Below are 25412 nucleotides of genomic sequence, written 5' to 3' on the forward strand. Positions count from 1 at the left end.
ATCTCACGAGGGATTTCAGTGATGCTCAACATCACGAGATAGGCCACGTCTCACAGGGGTCCCAGTGATGCTCAACATCACGAGATACACAGCGTCTCACGAGGGGTCCCAGTGATGCTCAAAATCACGAGATGGCCGCATCTCACAAGGGGTCCCGGTGATGCTGAACATCATGAGATAGGCCGCGTCTCATGAGGGGTCACAGTGATGCTCAACATCACGAGATAGGCCACGTCTCACAGGGGTCCCAGTGATGCTCAACATCAGGAGATACCCAGCGTCTCACGAGGGGTCCCAGTGATGCTCAACATCAGGAGATACTCAGCATCTCACGAGGGATTTCAGTGATGCTCAACATCACGAGATAGGCCACGTCTCACAGGGGTCCCAGTGATGCTCAACATCACGAGATACACAGCGTCTCACGAGGGGTCCCAGTGATGCTCAAAATCACGAGATGGCCGCATCTCACGAGGGGTCCCGGTGATGCTGAACATCACGAGATAGGCCGAGTCTCATGAGGGGTCACAGTGATGCTCAACATCACGAGATAGGCCGCGTCTCACAAGGGGTCTCAGTGATGCTCAACATCGAGATAGGCCGCGTCTCACGAGGTGTCCCAGTGATGCTGAACATCACGAGATAGGTCACATCTCACGAGGGGTTCCAGTAAGTCCAAGTGATGCTCAACACCACGAGAGACGCAGGGTCTCACAAGGGGACCCAGTGATGCTGAACATCACGAGATAGGCTTTGTCTCACGAAGGGTCCCAGTGATGCTCAACATCAAGAGAAAGGCCGCGTCTCACAAGGGGACCCAGTGATGTGGAAATCACGAGATAGGGGGGTCTCACGAGGGGTCCCAGTGATGCTCAACATCAAGATAGGCCGCGTCTCACGAGGTGTCCCAGTGATGCCCAACATCACGAGATAGGCCGTGTCTCACAAGGGGTCCCAGTGATGCTCAACATCAGGAGATACTCAGCATCTCACGAGGGATTTCAGTGATGCTCAACATCACGAGATAGGCCACGTCTCACAGGGGTCCCAGTGATGCTCAACATCACGAGATACACAGCGTCTCACGAGGGGTCCCAGTGATGCTCAACATCACAAGATAGGCCGCGTCTCACGAGGGGTCCCAGTGATGCTGAACATCATGAGATAGGCCGCGTCTCACGAGGGGTCCCAGTGATGCTCAAAATCACGAGATGGCCGCATCTCACGAGGGGTCCCGGTGATGCTCAACATCACGAGATAGGCCGAGTCTCATGAGGGGTCACAGTGATGCTCAACATCACGAGATAGGCCGCGTCTCACAAGGGGTCTCAGTAGGCCGCGTCTCACGAGGGGTCCCTGTGATGCTCAACATCATGAGATAGGCCGCGTCTCACAAGGGGTCCCTGTGATGCTCAACATCACGAGATAGGTCACGTCTCACGAAGGGTTCCAGTAAGTCCAAGTGATGCTCAACACCACGAGAGACGCAGCATCTCACGAGGGGTCCCAGTGATGCTCAACATCACGAGATACACAGCGTCTCACGAGGGATTTCAGTGATGCTCAACATCACGAGATAGGCCGCGTCTCACGAGGGGTCCCAGTGATGCTCAACATCACGAGATACACAGCGTCTCACGAGGGGTCCCAGTGATGCTCAACATCACGAGATAGGCCACGTCTCACAGGGGTCCCAGTGATGCTCAACATCACGAGATACACAGCGTCTCACGAGGGGTCCCAGTGATGCTCAACATCACAAGATAGGCCGCGTCTCACGAGGGGTCCCAGTGATGCTCAAAATCACGAGATGGCCGCATCTCACGAGGGGTCCCGGTGATGCCCAACCTCACGAGATAGGCCGCGTCTCACGAGGGGTCCCAGTGATGCTCAACATCAGGAGATACTCAGCATCTCACGAGGGATTTCAGTGATGCTCAACATCACGAGATGGCCACATCTCACGAGGGGCCCCGGTGATGCTGAACATCATGAGATAGGCCGCGTCTCATGAGGGGTCACAGTGATGCTCAACATCACGAGATAGGCCACGTCTCACAGGGGTCCCAGTGATGCTCAACATCAGGAGATACCCAGCGTCTCACGAGGGGTCCCAGTGATGCTCAACATCAGGAGATACTCAGCATCTCACGAGGGATTTCAGTGATGCTCAACATCACGAGATAGGCCACGTCTCACAGGGGTCCCAGTGATGCTCAACCTCACGAGATACACAGTGTCTCACGAGGGTTCCCAGTGATGCTCAACATCACGAGATAGGCCGCGTCTCACGAGGGGTCCCAGTGATGCTCAACATCACGAGATACACAGCGTCTCATGAGGGGTCTCAGTGATGCTCAACATCACGAGATAGGCCGCGTCTCACGAGGGGTCCCAGTGATGCTCAACATCAGGAGATACTCAGCATCTCACGAGGGATTTCAGTGATGCTCAACATCACGAGATAGGCCACGTCTCACAGGGGTCCCAGTGATGCTCAACATCAGGAGATACCCAGCGTCTCACGAGGGGTCCCAGTGATGCTCAACATCAGGAGATACTCAGCATCTCACGAGGGATTTCAGTGATGCTCAACATCACGAGATAGGCCACGTCTCACAGGGGTCCCAGTGATGCTCAACATCACGAGATACACAGCGTCTCACGAGGGGTCCCAATGATGCTCAAAATCACGAGATGGCCGCATCTCACAAGGGGTCCCGGTGATGCTGAACATCATGAGATAGGCCGCGTCTCATGAGGGGTCACAGTGATGCTCAACATCACGAGATAGGCCACGTCTCACAGGGGTCCCAGTGATGCTCAACATCAGGAGATACCCAGAGTCTCACGAGGGGTCCCAGTGATGCTCAACATCAGGAGATACTCAGCATCTCACGAGGGATTTCAGTGATGCTCAACATCACGAGATAGGCCACGTCTCACAGGGGTCCCAGTGATGCTCAACATCACGAGATACACAGCGTCTCACGAGGGGTCCCAGTGATGCTCAAAATCACGAGATGGCCGCATCTCACGAGGGGTCCCGGTGATGCTGAACATCACGAGATAGGCCGAGTCTCATGAGGGGTCACAGTGATGCTCAACATCACGAGATAGGCCGCGTCTCACAAGGGGTCTCAGTGATGCTCAACATCGAGATAGGCCGCGTCTCACGAGGTGTCCCAGTGATGCTGAACATCACGAGATAGGTCACATCTCACAAGGGGTTCCAGTAAGTCCAAGTGATGCTCAACACCACGAGAGACGCAGGGTCTCACAAGGGGACCCAGTGATGCTGAACATCACGAGATAGGCTTTGTCTCACGAAGGGTCCCAGTGATGCTCAACATCAAGAGAAAGGCCACGTCTCACAAGGGGACCCAGTGATGTGGAAATCACGAGATAGGGGGTCTCACGAGGGGTCCCAGTGATGCTCAACATCAAGATAGGCCGCGTCTCACGAGGTGTCCCAGTGATGCTGAACATCATGAGATAGGTCACGTCTCACGAGGGGTTCCAGTAAGTCCAAGTGATGCTCAACACCACGAGAGACGCAGCGTCTCACAAGAGGTCCCAGTGATGGTCAACATCACGAGATAGGCCGCGTCTCACGAGGTGTCCCAGTGATGCTCAACATCGAGATAGGCCGCGTCTCACGAGGGGTCCCAGTGATGCTGAACATCATGAGATACACAGCGTCTCACGAGGGGTCCCAGTGATGCTGAACATCATGAGATAGGCCGCGTCTCACAAAGGGTCCCACTGATGCTCAACATCGAGATAGGCCGCGTCTCACGAGGTGTCCCAGTGATGCAGAACATCACGAGATAGCACGGCTACTCACCCGTGAGGGTCTCGAGACGCTTGCGCTGCCTATTATTGCCGCATTGTGGAGTCGGCGGGCAGAGCCCCGCTATGCCGCAGCCATCTAGCCACTGGACTCACTAGCGCCCCCTCAATGTGATTTTAATCAGAAAACATTAATGCATACCTTGATGAATTGGTATTTGGAAAGGATCCATTATCACGGCCCTTCCAATAGCCCTTCCCTAATGATTCCGAAACCTTTTGTGAATTGTTAAATGGGTTTAATACCTTTAAGAAAGGGTTTTAGCATTCACAAACCCTCTGATTTACCGAGTCAGAGGGTTTATCAACGCTAAAATCCTCCGACCACGAGGCCGTTTACTTTGTGAGCCAGCTAGTAGTACATAGGTCGGTTCTTACAATTAGGACGCATTCTGTAATAGTCGTGGAAACACTGCGACACCTGTCATCTAACGCATTCTTGGCACACGAGGCTTCGGGTTCAGCGCCCTGTGATTCTGGGCACATGACAATCTCCCCATGCCTACAGAAATGAATCTGGCTTTCTGTGATGCCATCTGTTGCCCATATAAAGAACTCTAATGCCGATGCGCCAGGCTCGCGCGATGTGAAAATGCAAAACCCCCAGGACTCTTCATACCTGAGTGCAGGTAACTACTCTCGCTTGAGCTGCATTCGGGGCTCTTGATAACGTAACTCCGTCAGGGATGCTCATGAAAGCCTCAAAGAAGAAATAGCGGCCCTTGCAGTTTTCAGGCTAGTGTCGGAATTCTGTGGGCTTTTGGAGAGATGGAAACACGGTTGGTTTCATTTCTTCCCAGCACCGGGTGTGAGCAGGAGGAGCCCTCGAGGCGCTGCTCTTGTGACAGGAAGGGTCTCCCACCCCCACCACAGCCCCTGCACCGGGCAGCCGACAGGCCCCACCCTTCCTCCTGATCACGTGCAAGAGTTCAAGGCAGCAAGAAAGCGAACAGTAGGCCGAATAATTGCAAACTGTGAAGATTATGGACCATATTTATACTTTTTTAGCGCCGCATTTGTGCTGCTTTTTGACGCAAAAGTGGCGCAAACGTACAAAATACAATTGTATTGCATCAAAAAATGACGCAAATGCGGCGCAAACGTACAAAATACAATTGTATTGCATCAAAAAATGACGCAAATGCAGTGCAAACGTACAAAATACAATTGTATTTTGTAAGTTTGCACCGCTTTTGCGTCAAAAAATGACGCAAATGCTGTGCTAAAGAAAGTATAAATATGGGCCTATGTTTGTTTTTTGGTTGAGAGAGCTGCAGCTTTTTACCAACCAAACGTAGGTCATATATATCAAAGAGCTGCGTCGCTTTTACACCACGCAAGGCTTAAGGCAGATTTATCAAGCCATGCAAGGCCACCTTGCCTGCCTTGATAAATCCAGAGTAACGCAGTCCAGTGCAAATTGCTAAGTTCAATTACTCTGCCCCGGGAAGGAGTGCCATGGGTGAAGCGTGAGTGTTCCCACGCATCCAGCCATTGATTTTGGAGCAGTTTCAGATTTACCATCAGTGGTAGACCTGGGAATGCGTCCAAAACCTACGCCTCCCCAGGAGACGTAACGAAGAGAAACATCTTTATTTCTCCTGGATACTTACTCTTTCTATGTGTGCTGCATGCCGCAGAAATCCCTTCATGCCCTTGGTAAACTGGGGAGAGCAAAAACGTTCTTTTCTTAGCCCTTTATAATGAGACAGATGGCATTAATAGTTGGTAACATCTGGGCCATTCATTTTTATTATAGTGTTTATTCTACATCCTGTCTGTTAGACACAATCCTCATCGAAGCCCCGATTCACAAACAGCCTCCGCGGTCGTGCCGGAATTTCCACACTGTAGTTTCTCATTGCAGACATCCTGCCACAAGTGTGGAGATCCTGCCATGAGTACGGAGATCCCGCCACGACTGCGAAAGGCTGTTCGTAAATCGAGCCCTTATTCTGTAGGCCCATTGATACCACAGGATTGGGTTTCAAACCACAAAAAAAGTAAATTGACTGTAAAACTATTTAGGTTGATAAGGGCTGAATGTTGCCTTCAACACAAAACTTAAAAAGACAGGAAATTCAGTAGATAAGTTAGTGCATTAACTAACATGCCAACATTTGGAAGTGGGAAAGGAGGAGGATTTAAAAATTAAATCAGGGGACTGAATTTTCCCCATTGACTTTCATTGAAATAGGGGGTAATATCAGGCGGTATAAAGCTATAATAAAGCCAGTTTTGGCTTTAAACATCAGGAGTTTTCAGCCTAAAACAGGCGAGTTAGTATGTATGCATTAACCCTAACTTCCACCCACACCATCCCACCGTAATAATCTCGCTCCCAGTATCACACGTATAGGACCTTGCTACATCATAAGTATGTTCAGTATAATAATGTGGCTACTGTTGACAAATCAATGAGTTCAAATTTAGAAAAGGACACACCATCGAAGACCACCGTACAATACACTATCTATAGTTATACCTCGTTATACGAGGAGTCATTAAAAACGTAATAAACATCATCAGTGTACTAAGAAATATGCATCATATCGTTAGTATGGCATGGTTTGGAGAAACAACAGTACTTACCCAGAACAAAAATAAAATTGTGCAATTTCAAATTGCATCCTTTTCTCTCTCCACCAACCTATTGCCTGACTGAATCATTCCAAATCTCACACCCTGGGTGACGTACTCACTCACTGTGTCTTACTACCTTCCATCTCCAGGCAAGGGCAGATAAGTGCCTACACTGAGCAATAGGCCACTAACCTCCACTAGGTCCAAGTAGGTTTCAATAAATTAATCTCAGCTCAACTCTTGGTAGCTTGGCAATGAGCGACAAGGCTTAATTTAGGAGACAGGTGTGTTAAGCATTTAAAAATCACAAAACAGTAAATAAGTAAAACACAATACAAAATAAAAATCAAATACCAATTCATAATAATAGATCATATTGTCATCTTTAAAATGACACCAAAACTATTAAGATCGGATAAGGGGAACCAGAGATATGCATTTTTAAAGAATTACTGTCTTCTAGTGCATAGAAACTAAGGCCCATATTTATACTTTTTTAGCGCCGCATTTGCGCCGCTTTTTGACGCAAAAACGGCGCAAACTTACAAAATACAATTGTATTTTGTACGTTTGCGCCGATTGTCCATCAAAAAACGACGCAAATGCGGCGCTAAAAAAGTATAAAGATGGGCCTAAAAGTGCCAATCTGGTCGCTCTTGACAACGGAAAAGTCAACATTTGAGCCCGACCGCAATAGAGTCCTGCTCGGCAACAGCAAGCGGGAGGCCTTGGTCAAAAGTTTACCTTCGGACTTAGGGGCATATTTATACTCCGTTTGTGCCGAATTTGCGTAGTTTTTTTCGACGCAAATTCGGCGCAAAACTAACGCCATATTTATACTTTGGCGTTAGACGCGTCTAGCGCCAAAGTATGAGGAAAGAGCGTCATTTTTTTGCGTGAACGCCTTCCTTGTGTTAATGAGATGCAAGGTAGGCGTTCCCGTCTATAAAAATGACTGCGACGCAAATGCGTCGTATTTATACTCCCGGGCAAAAATCACGCCCGGGAGTGGGCGGGGCAAAAAACCCCGCATTTGCGCCGGATTTTAACGCCTGGGTCAGGGCAGGCGTTAAGGGACCTGTGGGCTCAAAAGGAGCCCACAGCTGCCCTCCCATGCCCCCAGGGACCCCCCCTGCCACCCTTGCCCACCCCAGGAGGACACCCAAGGATGGAGGGACCCATCCCAGGGACATTCAGGTAAGTTCAGGTAAGTATAATTTATTATTTTTTTAATATTTTTTTTTGGCATAGGGGGGCCTGATTTGTGCCCCCCTACATGCCACAATGCCCAATGACCATGGCCAGGGGACATAAGTCCCCTGGGCATGGCCATTGGGCAAGGGGGCATGACTCCTGTCTTTACTAAGACAGGAGTCATGTAAATGGCGTCTGGGCGTCGTTAAAAATGGCGCAAATCGGGTGGAGGCAATTTTTTTGCCTCAACCTGACTTGCCCCATTTTAAGACGCCCTAACGCCATTTTCCCCAACGCCGGCGCTGCCTGGTGTACGTGGTTTTTTTCCACGCACACCAGGCAGCGCCAGTCTGCTAGCGCCGGCTAACGCCATTCAATAAATACGGCGCCCGCATGGCGCTTCAGAATGGCGTTAGCCGGCGCTAATTTTTTGGGCGCAAAACTGCGATAGCGCAGTTTTGCGTCAAAAAGTATAAATATGGCCCTTAGTCTTTTTCTTGAAGATTTTTCTCACCAGGACGAAGTCACCAAACTGACCTTCCTGGAGCCCTCTTCGGATACGCGTCGCAGGAGACCTCGTGAAGAATTCTACCCTCGGACTTAAATTTTTCAGGATGGAAATCTTCGTCTGAGTCAAAGTTGAATTTGAATCGACGTACCTGGAGCCCTCCTCGGATACGCTGCGTGGGAAGTCCTGGTCAACTTTTTACATTCAGATTTTGTCACTTTTTTGGAGCCTTTTCTTTCTGACGTCGGACAACCCCTCCACAGCAATCCGATTTCAAGTTGACATTGTTGGATTGCTTTTCTAGGAGCTCCCGGTGAAATCCTGGAAGTCTGGGGCTCCAGAGATTTTCAGCGGGACGAACCTGCAAGTCAGGCCGGGTCGCGGTTGAGGTAAGCCGGCTTTGCTCATGACGTCAGGTCAGTCCCTTTATGGAGCTTTTTCCAAAAGTTCTCCAAACTTCTGGATCTTCTTGCAAAAGGTCTGAGACGGTCCTTTAGGAATCCACAACTCACCCCAAGGCTCCAGAAGCTCTGAGTTGCTCCTTGAGGGTTAGGACTCCAACTCCCAGAATGCAGCTGGTTCAAATCCAAAAATGACCAATAGCCACTGGTCAGCTGGTCAGTTTCTTCAGGTTTTGATGTAGGGGACTCTGCTACAGGTAGGAATTAGCTGACCAAACAGTGAGTCCCTTCTTGAACCAGTTGAAGAAAGGTAAGTGTGCAGCTGGTGGAGTCCTTCAGAGTGCAGTGTCCAGGTGCAGGTCAGGGGTCCAACAGGGCAGTCCTTCTTCTTCTGTCGTTGTTCCTTGTAGGGATCCGAGATGTGGGTTTAGCTCTGCCATATTTATCCTTGCTCCTGGGGTGGAAAGCGGGGGTGCAACTGTCAAATCACAGGCAGGCCACCACCCTCTGTGAAGTGTGGCAAAAATCAATCTCAGGGAGCAACATACTTTAAAAATCTAAAAGGGCAGAATCTGAATTTTGGAGGTTAGGTTTGGCTGAGTCAACACACTGGTGTGGCAAAGTTCCCTTAACACACCTCTCTCCAGCCTTCTCCTAATCTAATCAGGGGGGCACCTGGCTGTCTGGGTGTGCAGGAAATGAGGGAGGTCCTGAGCTGCTCCAAATATCCTTCCCTTCTTTGAAGACCAGTTTGGCGGCTCTCCCCCCATCCTGTTTCTCCATCTGCTGAGGCAGATATCCTCCGCCAGGGGATATCCTCCGCCAGGCACTTCCTTTGTCTTCAGCCCAGGCCACTTCACACCCCATCAAGCCAGGCTGCCAGAGGCTGGCCAATCAGAGAAGGGCACCACAGAGCTGAAGTTGCCAACTTTCAGGTAGAGTTCTGAAACTCTTTCCCTTGGCTAGTTATATTAAATTCAACAATGCCAAGTTGTTGGATTTATTATAACAATAAGTGTGATACCAAACGTGATATATCTAGCTCCTTTTGAGACTTTATTAACAAAAATAAAGTCTCCCCATTTCAGCCTATGGAGCCCATTCACTGTAATGCGGGAAAAACAAATTTGGCTATTTATCCTCATCAGGGCTTATAAAAAAAACATATTTTATAAGGTCCCTGCTTATAGTTACACTGCACCCACCCTGGGGGCACCTAGGGGAACACCTTAAGAGTGACTTGTATGTAAAAATAAGGTAGTTCAAGACTTTGGAAGTATTTTTTATTCCAAAGTCGAATTTGAAGGTAACTTTAATTTAAAAGCAGCCAGCAAGGCAGGCCTGCCTTTAAGATGACACTGGGAACCTCAGCAGTGCACCTATGGGGGCACCATCTATGCTGGGGTCCCTAAACCTACATGCCCTACCATATACTAGGGACTTATAGGTAGGTTGACTTGACCAATTATAATTAGCCTAATTTGAATACTCATTTTATACAGAGCACGGGCCCTGGGACTGGGTAGCAGTACCTAGGGCACCATCAGAGTCAGGAAAACACCTGCAAAAAGTGAAAAATGGGGGGAAAGCGTTAGGTGGCTTCTGCAATGAGCCCAGTTTTCTCACCCCCCTACCCACCAGCCAACATACCCAGGAGACTCAGTCAAACCCTGGGAGAGTCTTACTGGCTTGTCAGGCGCAGAAGAGAGTGAGGAAAACTGTCTGTCCCTTTGCAGGGCCTACTCTGCCTTACATCCTCCTGTCATGGTCACTCCCTCTGGGTAGTGAACCCACCCCAACAGTAAAAGGACCCATTTTAAACTGCAACTTCCCTCTAGGGAGGTCTTCCTCCTCTCTCTCTGCCAACTTCTTGGGTAGTGAGGTGCCCACCTCCCCTATCTCTAACTTTGCTAGGGCAACACCTAGCTTCCCCAGAGAGGTCATCCAACACTTGAGCAACCCCACCATGACTAACAGAGTCAGGGGGGCCTACTTGGCCTGGGAGGCAGACCCCAGGGCCAAAAGCAAAGTGTAGTGCTGCCATGAAGGCCAGCACCCAGCCGAGGCTACCCAGAATCACACCCTAAGCTCACCACGGTCATGTGGGTGAGCTGCTTTAGGGGCAACTGTGGGCTCATGGCACCCCTCTTGCTGCTTAGAGTGGGGGGCTACCACATCCTGTGGCAGGCAACCTTCATCAGCTCTCCCTTCTGTCAGTGCTGGGGCAACACCCTGCAGCTGGACAGCTGCCTGTCTACTCAGGACTTCCTTGGGGTCAGGTGAGGCCTCACTGTAGGAAGCTGGACTGGCTTGTAGTGAGTACCAAGGGGTACTTGCACCTTGCACCAGGCCCAGTTATCCCTTATTAGTGTATAGGGTGTCTAGCAGCTTAGGCTGATAGATAATGGTAGCTTAGCAGAGCAGCTTAGGCTGAACTAGGAGACGTGTGAAGCTACTACAGTACCACTTAGTGTCATATGCACAATATCATAAGAAAACACAATGCACAGTTATACTAAAAATAAAGGTACTTTATTTTTATGACAATATGCCAAAGTATCTTAGAGTGTACCCTCAGTGAGAGGATAGGAAATATACACAAGATATATGTACACAATACCAAAAATATGCAGTATAGTCTTAGAAAACAGTGCAAACAATGTATAGTTACAATAGGATGCAATGGGGAAACATAGGGATAGGGGCAACACAAACCATATACTCCAAAAGTGTAATGCGAACCACGAATGGCCCCCAAACCTATGTGACCTTGTAGAGGGTCGCTGGGACTATTAGAAAATAGTGAGAGTTAGAAAAATAACCCTCCCCAAGACCCTGAAAAGTGAGTGCAAAGTGCACTAAAGTTCCCCTAAGGACAAAGAAGTCGTGTTAGAGGAATAATGCAGGAAAGACACAAACCAACAATGCAACAACTGTGGATTTCCAATCTAGGGTACCTGTGGAACAAGGGGACCAAGTCCAAAAGTCACAAGCAAGTCAGAGATGGGCAGATGCCCAGGAAATGCCAGCTGCGGGTGCAAAGAAGCATCTACTGGACAGAAGAAGCTGAGGTTTCTGCAGGAACGAAAAGGGCTAGAGACTTCCCCTTTGGTGGACGGATCCCTCTCGCCGTGGAGAGTCGTGCAGAAGTGTTTTCCTGCCGAAAGAACGCCAACAAGCCTTGCTAGCTGCAAATCGTGCGGTTAGCGTTTTTGGACGCTGCTGTGGCCCTGGAGGGACCAGGAGGTCGCAAATTGGACCAGGAGAGAGAGGGGACGTCGAGCAAGACAAGGAGCCCTCTCAGCAGCAGGTAGCACCCGGAGAAATGCCAGAAACAGGCACTACAAGGATGCGTGAAACGGTGCTCACCCGAAGTCGCACAAAGGAGTCCCACGTCGCCGGAGACCAACTTAGAACGTCGTGCAATGCAGGTTAGAGTGCCGTGGACCCAGGCTTGGCTGTGCACAAAGGATTTCCGCCGGAAGTGCACAGGGGCCGGAGTAGCTGCAAAAGTCGCGGTTCCCAGCAATGCAGTCTAGCGAGGTGAGGCAAGGACTTACCTCCACCAAACTTGGCCTGAAGAGTCACTGGACTGTGGGAGTCACTTGGACAGAGTTGCTGGATTAGAGGGACCTCGCTCGTCGTGCTGAGAGGAGACCCAAGGGACCGGTAATGCAGCTTTTTGGTGCCTGCGGTTGCAGGTGGAAGATTCCGTCGACCCACTGGAGATTTCTTCGGAGCTTCTAGTGCAGAGAGGAGGCAGACTACCCCCACAGCATGCACCACCTGGAAAACAGTCGAGAAGGCGGCAGGATCAGCGTTACAGAGTTGCAGTAGTCGTCTTAGCTACTTTGTTGCAGTTTTGCAGGCTTCCAGCGCGGTCAGCAGTCGATTCCTTGGCAGAAGGTGAAGAGAGAGATGCAGAGGAACTCTGATGAGCTCTTGCATTCGTTATCTAAAGTTTCCCCAGAGACAGAGACCCTAAATAGCCAGAAAAGAGGGTTTGGCTACCTAGGAGAGAGGATAGGCTACTAACACCTGAAGGAGCCTATCAGCAGGAGTCTCTGACGTCACCTGGTGGCACTGGCCACTCAGAGCAGTCCAGTGTGCCAGCAGCACCTCTGTTTCCAAGATGGCAGAGGTCTGGAGCACACTGGAGGAGCTCTGGACACCTCCCAGGGGAGGTGCAGGTCAGGGGAGTGGTCACTCCCCTTTCCTTTGTCCAGTTTTGCGCCAGAGCAGGGCTAAGGGGTCCCCTGAACCGGTGTAGACTGGCTTTTGCAGAATTGGGCACATCTGTGCCCAAGAAAGCATTTCCAGAGGCTGGGGGAGGCTACTCCTCCCCTGCCTTCACACCATTTTCCAAAGGGAGAGGGTGTCACACCCTCTCTCAGAGGAAGTTCTTTGTTCTGCCATCCTGGGCCAGGCCTGGCTGGACCCCAGGAGGGCAGATGCCTGTCTGAGGGGTTGGCAGCAGCAGCAGCTGCAGTGAAACCCCAGGAAGGGCAGTTTGGCAGTACCAGGGTCTGTGCTACAGACCACTGGGATCATGGGATTGTGCCAACTATGCCAGGATGGCATAGAGGGGGCAATTCCATGATCATAGACATGTTACATGGCCATATTCGGAGTTACCATTGTGAAGCTACATATAGGTAGTGACCTATATGTAGTGCACGCGTGTAATGGTGTCCCCGCACTCACAAAGTCCGGGGAATTGGCCCTGAACAATGTGGGGGCACCTTGGCTAGTGTCAGGGTGCCCTCACACTAAGTAACTTTGCACCTAACCTTTACCAGGTAAAGGTTAGTCATATAGGTGACTTATAAGTTACTTAAGTGCAGTGTAAAATGGCTGTGAAATAACGTGGACGTTATTTCACTCAGGCTGCAGTGGCAGGCCTGTGTAAGAATTGTCAGAGCTCCCTATGGGTGGCAAAAGAAATGCTTCAGCCCATAGGGATCTCCTGGAACCCCAATACCCTGGGTACCTCAGTACCATATACTAGGGAATTATAAGGGTGTTCCAGTAAGCCAATGTAAATTGGTAAAATTGGTCACTAGCCTGTTAGTGACAATTTGAAATAAATGAGAGAGCATAACCACTGAGGTTCTGGTTAGCAGAGCCTCAGTGAGACAGTTAGGCACCACACAGGGAACACATACATATAGGCCACAACCGTATGAGCACTGGGGTCCTGACTAGCAGGGTCCCAGTGACACATAACAAACATACTGAAAACATAGGGTTTTCACTATGAGCACTGGGCCCTGGCTAGCAGGATCCCAGTGAGACAGTGAAAACACCCTGACATACACTCACAAACAGGCCAAAAGTGGGGGTAACAAGGCTAGAAAGAGGCTACTTTCTCACACTCACCAATGCCAATTCTGGGCGCTCCCCCTACTGGGGCAGAAGGATTTTGGCTACCTTAAACTCTCTTTAAGAGTGGCCTAATCTACCTTTCCTTTTTCCCTTTTCTTGTACAAACTGGCTCCCCAGGACTTTGGGTTGGGGGTGCCCTGGGTGACCGCCCCATCTGGGATTAGACTCATCTCTGGGAGGTCCTTCACCAGAATACAATCTAAGGGGGGGTCAGCACTGACCACCACCCTAAACCAGTCAAGGATACCCTCCCTCTCTAGGAGCACTATGGCTACAGGTTTGGTGGTGACCTCACCTGTGGCTATTGTGACTCTCCTTGCCTTCCCTGGCACATATATGTCTAGGTACACCAACTGGTCACTTACTATGGTGTGACTGGCAATTGTGGTTTTTCCTCTGGGACTCCTTCTGGAGGGCACAGACTGTGCTGGCGTACTCCTGCCAGCAGCCCTGTGGCTACCGGAAGGGGTCGCCCCTACCTCGGCCAAAGCAGGACTTGCAAGAACCAAGGCCGCAAGCCATCCCCATCGGATCTGAGCGGTAAGCCAAAGGTAAATCGTGACAGAAACTCGTATTGACCAATGTCCAGCACATGTATTAAAATGGCTGCTCTGTTCACTCACTATGTCCCAGGTTTGGCAAAGACACAGTGGGGGCACATTGTTCACGCAGCTATGCCCTCACATACGTTATAGTGAACCTTGCCTTAGGACTGGAAGGCCTGCCAGGCGGGTGTCTTACCCATAGTGCATGCAGTGTATCGTGGACAGGGCACAGATAGTGTGCCATGTCCAGTTTGTGTTTTAGGTTTGCTCCAGAGTACTCAGCCTACAATGGCAGTGCTGGGTGCAGCTGGATGCATGGCCCTAGAGGGTGGCACAATCAGTGCTGCTGCCCTCAGGGGGCTGCCCTTAGTACCCCATGCAATGGGTACCTAAGTACCTTTTACTAGGGCCTTATAGTGACAGTTAAAGGTGTCTCCAATTGTGCCAAAGCACTACAACAGTTTAGGGAAAGAGCTCTGTCCAAGGGAACCTGGTTAGCAGGGATCCTGGGCACTAACAACTTTTAGGCTTCATCATATACCAGGCAAAAGGTGGGGGCTAACCGTGTCAAAAAGAGGCCTTTTCTCACAGGGGTAAGACCCGTTTCACCACGACTTCCCAGAGGAGTCTTGGGGTGTCATGCGATAGGGTGCCACAAAGCACCTTCACTCTTGGGTTCTGGTGAGGTGTTGCTAGCTAGCCGAAAGGGTTAGATTGACATCTGTTACATGGTGTGGGATTAGAATTAGTCCCCGACACTTGGTGGTGCTGCTGCCCAAAATCCAGCGATACAACGAGAGGACTACGACAGTCTGCAGAGGACCCCCCGTCCTTGGCCTGTGAAGCAGCTTGTGCATGGAATGAAAAGGGGAGTGTTTGGGTCCCACTTTTACACACGATTTCCAGGCACGTGATGTAAGAAGTATAAATATGGGCCTTGGTCTCATGGTCAATTTCAAGCGTAGGCCTCAGTGCAGGATTTTATGTGAGTTGGGCCAAAGGAAAGTCAGGACACCAGATTCAATGCATTCAGGTGTCGCAGGGCAAGGGCGCATGTGCTTTTACCATGCAGGGAGCATTCCTGTAATATCACTTAGCAAAGCCATATCTGGCTTCTGGTGACTGTATCATAAGTAGATAATGTAAGATATGTGTAGTTAACATGTAATGGCTGTATCTGCCATATGATGGCTGTATCTGGCATGTGTTGACTGACTGTATCTGGCATGTAATGGCTGTATCTGGCATGTAATGGCTGTATCTGGCATATGATGGCTGTATCTGATATATGATGGCTGTGTCTGGCGTACGATGGCTGTGTCTGGCATACGATGGCTGCGTCTGGCATATGATGGCTCTATCTGGCATATGACAGCTGCATCCGGCATCTGATGGCTGTATCTGGCATACAATGGCTGTGTCTGGCATATGATGGATGTATCTGGTATACAATGGCTGTATCTGGCATATGATGGCTGTATCTGATATATGATGGCTGTGTCTGGCGTACGATGGCTGTGTCTGGCATACGATGGCTGCGTCTGGCATATGATGGCTCTATCTGGCATATGACAGCTGCATCCGGCATCTGATGGCTGTATCTGGCATACAATGGCTGTGTCTGGCATACAATGGCTCTATCTGGCATATGACAGCTGCATCCGGCATCTGATGGATGTATCTGGTATACAATGGCTGTATCTGGCATAGGATGCCTGTGTCTGGCATACGATGGCTGTGTCTGGCATACGATGGCTGTATATGGGATATGATGGCTGTATATGGGATATGATGCCTGTGTCTGATGTACGATGCCTGTGTCTGGCATTTCAGCTTTGGTGGCTGCGTCTGGTGCATGACGCCCATATTTGGCGTGTGACCGCTGCACTTATCCTAGGGTAATTATACCCCTTGCATATCATGGCTTCACCTCTTGTCATGTCATAGTGGCAAAGCCTTTGTGATGTCACTTCCTGTACCTCTGGTATTTTGGGGAATTGACGCTAGTTCCCATCAGGCCAGACGTACATCCCCGCCTTCACTACTGCTGGTCTGACCTAGACAGTGGGAGACCCTCGGACCGGTTAACACCCCGATACTGGGTTCAGTGTAAAAAGGGAATGTTTATATATAGACATCTCACAATCCCTCCATGTGACTCCAGCGTGAACCCCATTGTCGCAGCCCTCTGGGGCCACCATGGAAACTTCTGGCGCCTGCGGTCACTCTCCTCCGCTGCTGACATGCCCAGGATTACACAACGCCAGCCAGTGACCGTGTGTCATGAGCCGGGACAGCTCTAAGACGGCATGGAAGAGTGAAACCGAAAGCAGCCCCAGGCGGTGGTCACATCATAAGAATCTGGTCACGGGGGGGGGGGGGGGTTGTCGGAGAAGGCGGGGGCTGAAGCTTGCGGCTCTATATAAGATGCTGAGGCAGAGGAGGGTGGACACCAGCTGCAGTGACCCCCAGCAACATCTGGAAATACTCACATCTGGAGCTCTTGATTCACAGGATACAGAAGCTAATGTCCACAGCTCCAGCACCTTCGGAGCCACAGGGCCACATCTGGAGCTCCAGCAATTTAGGAGCCACAGAGCCACACCTGGAGCACCCGCAGCTCAGGTGCCAGAGGACCACATCTGGAGCTGCAGCATCTCAGGAGCCAGAAGACCACACCTGGAGCACCCGCAGCTCAGGTGCCAGAGGACCACACTTGGAGCACCCGCAGCTCAGGAGCCAGAGGACCACACCTGGAGCACCCGCAGCTCAGGTGCCAGAGGACCACATCTGGAGCTGCAGCATCTCAGGAGCCAGAGGACCACACCTGGAGCACCCGCAGCTCAGGTGCCAGAGGACCACATCTGGAGCTGCAGCATCTCAGGAGCCAGAAGACCACACCTGGAGCACCCGCAGCTCAGGTGCCAGAGGACCACACCTGGAGCACCCGCAGCTCAGGAGCCAGAGGACCACACCTGGAGCACCCGCAGCTCAGGTGCCAGAGGACCACATCTGGAGCTGCAGCATCTCAGGAGCCAGAGGACCACACCTGGAGCACCCGCAGCTCAGGAGCCAGAGGACCACACCTGGAGCACCCGCAGCATCTCAGGAGCCAGAGGACCACACCTGGAGCACCCGCAGCTCAGGTGCCAGAGGACCACATCTGGAGCTGCAGCATCTCAGGAGCCAGAAGACCACACCTGGAGCACCCGCAGCTTACGGTTCCAAAAGACCACATCTGGAGTGACAGCCGCTTGGGAGGTGAAGGACAACATCTGGCGTGCCGGCAGCTCCTGTGCCAGAGAAACATATCCACACCTGGGGCTCAGGAGCCAGGTGGGAGACCCTGTCTCTGGTCACCGCCCTCACCATGAATACAGACCCTCAGCACATTAAGACCCTTTATGATGTCCAGGGCTTCCTGACGGCGGTGCCAGTGCTGGACCTGGCAGAGCTGGAGGGCGCCAGAAGGTCCTTCCAAAAGCTGGAGGAGGAGTTCGGTAGGTGCAGCCGAAATTCTCGGGCCATATTTATGGCCTCATTTGCTTTGCTCCGCGTTGCAAGAGTGCCGCAAGCCTTTGGCCCTGCATGGCTGCATACATCTCGAGTAATGTAACGCAGTGGAAATCGCTGTGTTACCTTCTCTGCGTCAAGAAGGCATTTCCATAGGTGTTGCGTGGGCGTTCCCAAGCAACATCCATGGATTCTGAAGCATTCACAGATTTATAAGAACTTGTAAACCTGGGAATCCGTCAAAAAGATACGCCTACCCAGGAGAGGCGTAAAGAGGAAAAATATCTTTATTTCTCCCCGTTTTTTCCTCTTTCCATGTGTGCTGCATTTTGCAGCAGACATAGAAAGAGAAAGCGCCTCCATGGATTGTTTTTGTGCAGGAAGATGTCCCTTCCTGCACAAAAACAACCCTGCATGCAACGGAGGCACCCTTGCACCATGGTGCAAGTCCCTGCATTGGTGCTAGGCTGCCAAAAGGGCACCAGCGCAGGGAGGACAGGACAGACATGCACCTTATGTCGTAAATACGGCACATTTCAGCCCTTTCCATGTGACGCAGGGCAGAGCAGCGAGGTGAATTGCTGCATTGCCCTGCGCCACAGCCCATAAATATGGGCCTCGGTATAGAGGGCTGTTGAGCCTAATCCCCCTGAACTCTTGTACCCCCTGCAGGGAAGGAGCATACCCAGTACAGCCTGCACAACGTCCACCTCCTCCACCCGTGGGTGCTGGGCCTCGCCACCCACCCGCGCACCCTCCAGGCCATCACCGCGGTGCTGGGGCCCAACATCATCCTGCTGGACTCCAGGTTCATCTGTAAATACCCGGCCTCCGACGTGCCTCACCGAGGGGAAGCTGCCCCCTATGTGGCCTGGCACCAGGACATCAAGTAAGCCAGACTCTGGGGTCGTGGCGCTGGGATGGGGTGGGCAGAGGCCACCCACAGGGTGCCTCAGCAGGTGTGATGTGTCAATGTACCCTTCGGGGGGTATTCGCAACATGAACATTGACAGGGTGTGTTGCCCCCTCTAGAGATCCTTGTAACTGGAGAACAGGTGTGGGCACTTATGGACACGTGGGGGTTGACTTCTCCCGTACACCCTTCAGATCCATGTTGCCTTCTGGGCACCATGTGATGTTTACCAAAGAGGGGGTGGCGCAACAGTTCCAGGGTGGGTTACAGCATCTCTGGTGGGTGGCAGCTGTGCCCAGGCAGTAGAACAGCGGGCAGTTCGGGCTGCACCACCAGATGCATTCCAGGTGCCATCCTGAGCCATCGTGCCCGGTGTATGTGGACGTTTGGCTGACATCGTCCCTCTCCTTTTCCTTCCAGGTACTGGGGCTTCGAGGGGGGCCCGGTGGCCTCAGCGTGGCTTGCTTTGGATGACGTGGACACAGAGAATGGTGTCCTGTGGATAATTCCAGGTATGGATAAACTCCCATAGTCACCGCCTGCATCACAGCACCCTGAGCTTCACCAGTGATTGGGGATCTCTAGTAGAGCATTAAACCATCTCCCAATCTCAGCCAGTGTCCCACCATGCACTGCTTTCTCATCAATAATTTTCCTTCAAATGTTGCAGTGATATTGTCAATGATGTCACAGAATATGTCATGAGTGATGTAACATGTGGAGTAATTAGCAGTGCATGGCAAGGACGCGAGTTATTGTTACCTTAGGGCGCAACTTAAAGTTAGTTGAGATAACTATAACTGATGATTTTCAGTGGTTTTTAGAGTTTAAAACATTACATTGTTACTGAACATGTCATCTAACTATAACATTACTTTGACCTTTGTTTTTTTCATTGAAATTCTAGGGCTTTTTTAAAATGTAAATTAATATTTAATTATCATATGTAAATCCAGCCTCCAACAGGTCCTGCACCCAATCCCCTGCATGCAGCCAACCCCACCGAGTAGGTGGTTGGCACAAGGCCTAGCCTGTGGCGAGGCCCTGTGTCCAACCCCCTCTAAAGGCAGCCAAGCCCGTGCTGCACAAGCCCTTTGATTATGCACAGCGGGGGTTCGCCACAGGGCATGGCCTGCGGCCAACATCACGCTGTGCGCGGTGGGTTGGCCACAGAGCCAGGCCCTGGTGATCCCATCCCCCATGGGCTTTTTTTTTTAGTGGAGGGGGCCTCGTGGCTCCCCCCTCTCAAGCTTCATCAGGCCCTTGGGACCCCATCCATCGAGCCGTTTTTTATTTTTTATTTTAAAAGGGAGGAGGGCCGCAGAGCCCCCCTGAGCCTATTATGGCCTTGGGGACCCCATTTTCCAAGGCAATAGATTTTAAAGGGGAGAGAGCGGTGTGGCCCCCCTCCCAAAGCCTCCTTAGGCCCTTTGGACTCCATTCCTCAGGGCCTCATTTATGTTACAGTGGAGAAGGGCAGTGAGGCTCCCCGAGCCTTATTAGGCCCGGAGAACCTATCCCCCAAGGTCTTTAATTTTTATTAAAGGGGATGGGGGCCAATTACTCCTGAGACTTATTAGGCCCTGACAAACCTATCCCCCAGGGCCGTTTTTTTGAGGGGGGGAGGTGTCATGTGGCCCCCCCTCCACAAGCCTTACTAGACCCAGGGGATCCTATTCCCAAGGGCCTCTACTTGAAATAAAGGGGAGGTAGGACCCTCCCCCAACAGGTATTGACCCCAGGGACCCAATCCCCGGGGCCCACATTACTCAAAGGTGGGTGCCCTGGTGCCCACCCAGGGCACCCACTATACACTCATTGAGGGCTATGGGGGAGGCCCCCACGGCACCAGCTAACACACTACACGGTGCAGAAGCCGGTATTGCTCCCACCTGCAGGGAGCAGCTACTTATGCTGCTCCCTCCGGGCGGGAGCAAACTCTTGATCTGTTTCTGTGCCCGAAACAGATTTTGCTGGGAGCAGACTTTGTTATGACTTCACTTTGTGAGCAAACACAATCTCTATTCGTCTGCCATGCAGCCATAAAAGAGAAAATAAATACATTGAGTAAATACTGAAAAACACCCAATATATAATTTCTAATATTCTAGTGAACTCATCAGTGTTCGGTGTACATGAGACGATTAAACCAGACATAAAACTATTCAACGTTTTTAAAGAGCAGGGAGCATCAGCTGGTGTCACTACAATACACAAATCAGTAGGCTTAGTCGGGGTGCACTGAGGACCTTGAACTACAAGCTGCCCGTAAAAACAGAGCTCACATACAAGCAAGTTTCATCCTCAGTGAGCTGCTTTAGAAAGAGTAGTGATTATATGCAGTGTGTCAGTCCACAGGATTTAATAAAAGAGATTAAAAACATTTTTGTATATTTCTGATAAAAAAATCACAGAATTAAACAAAAAGGGCGCCTTGTCTGTTTAGAGAGGTTATTGCAGGGACAGACAAGTACATCCAAATTATTCTGAAAACCTAGTGGGAAACACAGTAAATATTTTATCGTATTGGCCAGAAAGCGAAACAGTAAGAATATTCCCACCTCCCCCTCCTGCCTTGTAGATAGTTATTGATGGTGTTTCCAGGGTTCAGGGACAAGTAGCCGGCGATAGATGACTCTAAAACATCTGGGCTTAACCGCTTCTCTTGGGCACGAGTTAGCAGTAAATTTTGAACTTGCTTCCTGTCCATAGCAGCACACGATTCAAAATCAGTAAGAGCCTGTGGTACACCAATCGTTTCAAAAGATTGTTCTTTACAAATCCCAACCATGGAATGCTTAAACCTTTGTCACAAGCTAAGCAGTCTTTAATTATGTTTCTCATTAAGAGAGCCTCTTCATTTTTCCAGATGGAAAGCCATAGCAACGATGGGGAAATTTTAATCCGATCACCCAAATAACTCAGCCCTAGCTCATCGTGACAGACAAAATGAGAGGTGGAAAGGGGGACAGATAGAAGCAATTTTCCTCGACCTTTATGGGTGATGGATCACTAATGCCCGAAACCTCTGCCCCACATGTAGCAACCGAGGCACATTTGGAAGATTAAATTTACATCATGGGAACAAATGCTCGGCCCCCTGGGGGAGATGTAAACTAAAAGTTAGCAAATCGAAGGAGCCCATATATTCCACGAACGAGTGGACCAATAATCACAGGGCTCTGGGCGCACGGGCCATTAGTAGTGCATTATCTAAATATAACAGAACTGGGAGTAGGGACCCACAAATCATAGGGAGATCCGGAGTGCATGCTGTTTTTGCTCTCGTTTGGCAGGAGTTTTGAAAATGCTCCCATCGGACGGGAGCAAACATAAGTTTCCCTGCCTGCGCTGGTGCGGGCAGGGAAAATGCTATGTTCCAGGGGTGGGCTCCCCGGGACACAACAAGTGAGCCAGCCCAGGGGATGGGGCCCCTGGGTCTATTAATGGCTCAGAGAGGGTGGGGGGGAGCAAGCAGCCCCTCAGCCTTTAAATTATTTTAGTGGCCCTGGAGAATTGGGTTCCCAGGGCTGAAAGCGGCTCGAGGAGGGGGTTGCGTGCCCCTTCCCCTTAAAACATAATTTGGGCCCAAGGGGATGGGATCCCTGGGGCCGAACCGGCCTGGAGAGGGGGGCTTTGTGTCCCCTCCCCTTAAAAAATACTTTGTGTCCCAGGGATGTGGGCAAAAACGCTCTACTCCCCCCAAAAATAAAAAAGCACCATTCCCTCGGGCCCTGGATTTAAAAAACATAAGCTCAGGAGATGGAGATTATTTTTCTTTAAAAAATGTTGTGGCAGGTTTGTGGTCTGCGAATTCATGGCAAAATGTAAAAAAAATATTTTTGGCCTCAGCCAGGGTCCCGGACCACCAAGCTTTGGAGGCCAGGGTAGTCCTACCCTTCTCCTTTATGTCTTTTTTTTTACCTTGTTTTAAGGCTCAGCATTATGTCCAGAGTCCTGGGATGGCTGCCACACACTTCCTGGTTAAGGTGGTGGCAGCCAATTAGATCTCACTTTGAGATCTGTCAGCCCTGCGGATCGGCCGTGGCATGAAATATACAATCTTTTTTAAATTTACTTTCTCCAAAACTACTGAACGGATTTACACCACCACACAAAACAAAAAGTGTTCTTTCTAGACCCAGGTCTAGCTTTTTGTCAAATTTGGTGTAAATCCGTTCAGTGGTTTGGGCTGTAGCGGTGTCTAAAATTCCCATGGAAAAATGGATGAGGAAAATGCATTTTGGGACCCCCTTTTCCTTGGCCCCCACTTGACGAATCACCCTGAAACTTTCCAGGTGCAAACTAGTCAAAATGTACCACTTTTATTAGAAAGTTTCATGCAGATTCGTCACAAGGTGGTAAAGTTATTAGCAACACAAAAAATGCATTTCCCATGGAAACACAATACTAACTATAACTACCCAGCGGCAACCACCACTGGGTAATAGACATATATATTTATATATATATATATATATACACATAGATATATTTAAAAACTGAAAAAAATAAAGGTTAAAGTAACGTTATAGTCTGGTAAATATGTCAGTGACATTAACATTTAGAACAAAAAAAAAAAAGAAATTCACTAGTTATAGTTAGCATAGCTATAATTTGTGCTCCTGCCACGCACTCCTTTTGATCTCACATATTACATCACCCATGACATGTTCTATGACATAATTTATGACATCACTGATGCCATCTCAAATGATATCACTGGTGACATCACCCACAGAGAGTGCTAGCTTGTTTTATAGTTTACATAGTGGTGAGAAACTACCATATTACTTTTCTACCTCATTCTTACAGCCTGTGTCCAGCTAATGGGTGTAAGTATTTAGAGAAAGCATGTGCTCCTAATGCACCATAGGTGTGTAGAGGTGTTGAACATGTTATAAATCTTTGTATTGAAGAGTAACTCTGTGTGCAGGTGACAGTTGACGACTTGTGTTCAGCGCGTCCTGTGCAAGCTCCTTGGCTCGGGCAAGGATTCCATGTACTACATACTAACTATTGTAAGCAGCCTTGAGTTATTAGAATTGTCTTAGCATAATAATTTCTACACAGAAGATCGTATGCGCCAGGTTGGAACCTATGTACATGTGCTTGTTTTGCCCCAAAAGATGGGTTTTCTGTAAAGTTTTCACCACAGCATGAAGGCTGCAGGTAGGATGATCTTTAGCACCTTCAAGCCTTGTATATTCTAAGTGAATAGTGGCTCTTTGGACACGTTTTTCATAGAGTAGACACTGTTCATAGTAGATACTCTTTAATACTCTGCGGTGTATTTCCTATGAGCGTTTCACTGTCTTCAGTGTGGCAGAGTAAACTCTCTCCATAGAGTGTGCAGTGTTAACGGAACCCACTTTTCTACTCATATCCACATCATTTCTCAGTGTAGGTTCAGAGACGGTCAGGGGTTGAAGACTGCCTGTAGCAGGGCATTAGGGATTTAACTGGGCTTGAGTATCTGTATGAACCTGTTTTTCTCTAAACAGTTGAATGAGCACCGTGCGCAGGATGGGTTACGCTTCCATCGGTGGTTCATAGTCAACATGAACTCAGCTGCTCATGAAGTGTATGGATTGGGTTAATGTTGCAAATAACACACGCTTGCTTTGCCTATGGGGGTTGTATGTATGATGGCAGTAATGATTCTTCATGTTACTCTGAGCTATTCTGCACTTACTTTCACAGTTCTGATGCTATACTCGTTTATAGAGCAATATGTACAAGAGAAGCTTGGATGATGCCATCAGTGATGTTGTCAATGATGTCATTTGAGAATTCATCCGGGATGTCGCAGAACATGCCATGCGTGATATAATATGTGAGATCATAGGCAGTGTATGGCAGGGGCACAAGTTATAGTTACCCCTGCCGACTACCACTGGTGAATTTCTGTGTTTTTTATTTTAAAACGCTAATGTTGTCACTGACATATTTACCTAACTATAACGTTACTCTAACCCAGTGGTCTTCAAACATTTTAATGCCGCGCCCCCCCAGTTGAAAAATAAAAATCATTGGGCCCCCCTCAGAATTTTTCACAATTATTTTAGAACGATGGCAATGTTTAAATAGGTCTAAACCTATTTAAACATTGCAGTTAAGTACTGTTACCTTTTTAAAACTGCAATAACATGCTTCTGCTTAAAACAAAGGCATGTGATCTGTATAATATTTCTTTTGGTCAGAGTTTGGCACCCCCCCTGGGATCACTTGAGGGCCCCCAAGGGGGGCTAGCCTCCCAGTTTGAAGACCTCTGCTCTAACCTATGTTCTTTTCAGTGAATTTCTATTTTTGTAAAAAAAAAATTTATCACACTTAACTATGGTGTTAGTTTATCCTTTAGTTTTTTTCAGTGAATTTCTAGGGTTTTTAACATAAAGTAATATTTTATAACCATACGTAAAGCAAAGCTGTGCGCGGGGTTGGCCATACACTGCCTGTCCTGAGGATAGGCCTGCAGCAAATCCCCCACAGGGCTTTATGTTTTTTAATTAGGAGGT

The 25412-nt window shown here is 49.6% G+C and overlaps 1 protein-coding gene across 1 annotated transcript in view; it reads left to right on the forward strand.

The window, feature by feature from the left end:
• Window positions 1–17570: 17570 nt before the first annotated feature.
• The window catches only part of LOC138262485 (uncharacterized), a 39709-nt gene continuing 31867 nt past the window's right edge, over window positions 17571–25412 (forward strand). Inside the window, exons 1-3 of the mRNA XM_069212378.1 lie at window positions 17571–17968; window positions 18654–18870; window positions 19315–19406. Of these exons, the coding sequence (XP_069068479.1) occupies window positions 17839–17968; window positions 18654–18870; window positions 19315–19406 (439 nt within the window). The 5' untranslated portion in view covers window positions 17571–17838. The remainder of the gene's footprint in view (window positions 17969–18653; window positions 18871–19314; window positions 19407–25412) is intronic.

The sequence above is a fragment of the Pleurodeles waltl genome, chromosome 10 (genome assembly GCF_031143425.1).
Source record: "Pleurodeles waltl isolate 20211129_DDA chromosome 10, aPleWal1.hap1.20221129, whole genome shotgun sequence".
Taxonomy (NCBI): domain Eukaryota; kingdom Metazoa; phylum Chordata; class Amphibia; order Caudata; family Salamandridae; genus Pleurodeles; species Pleurodeles waltl.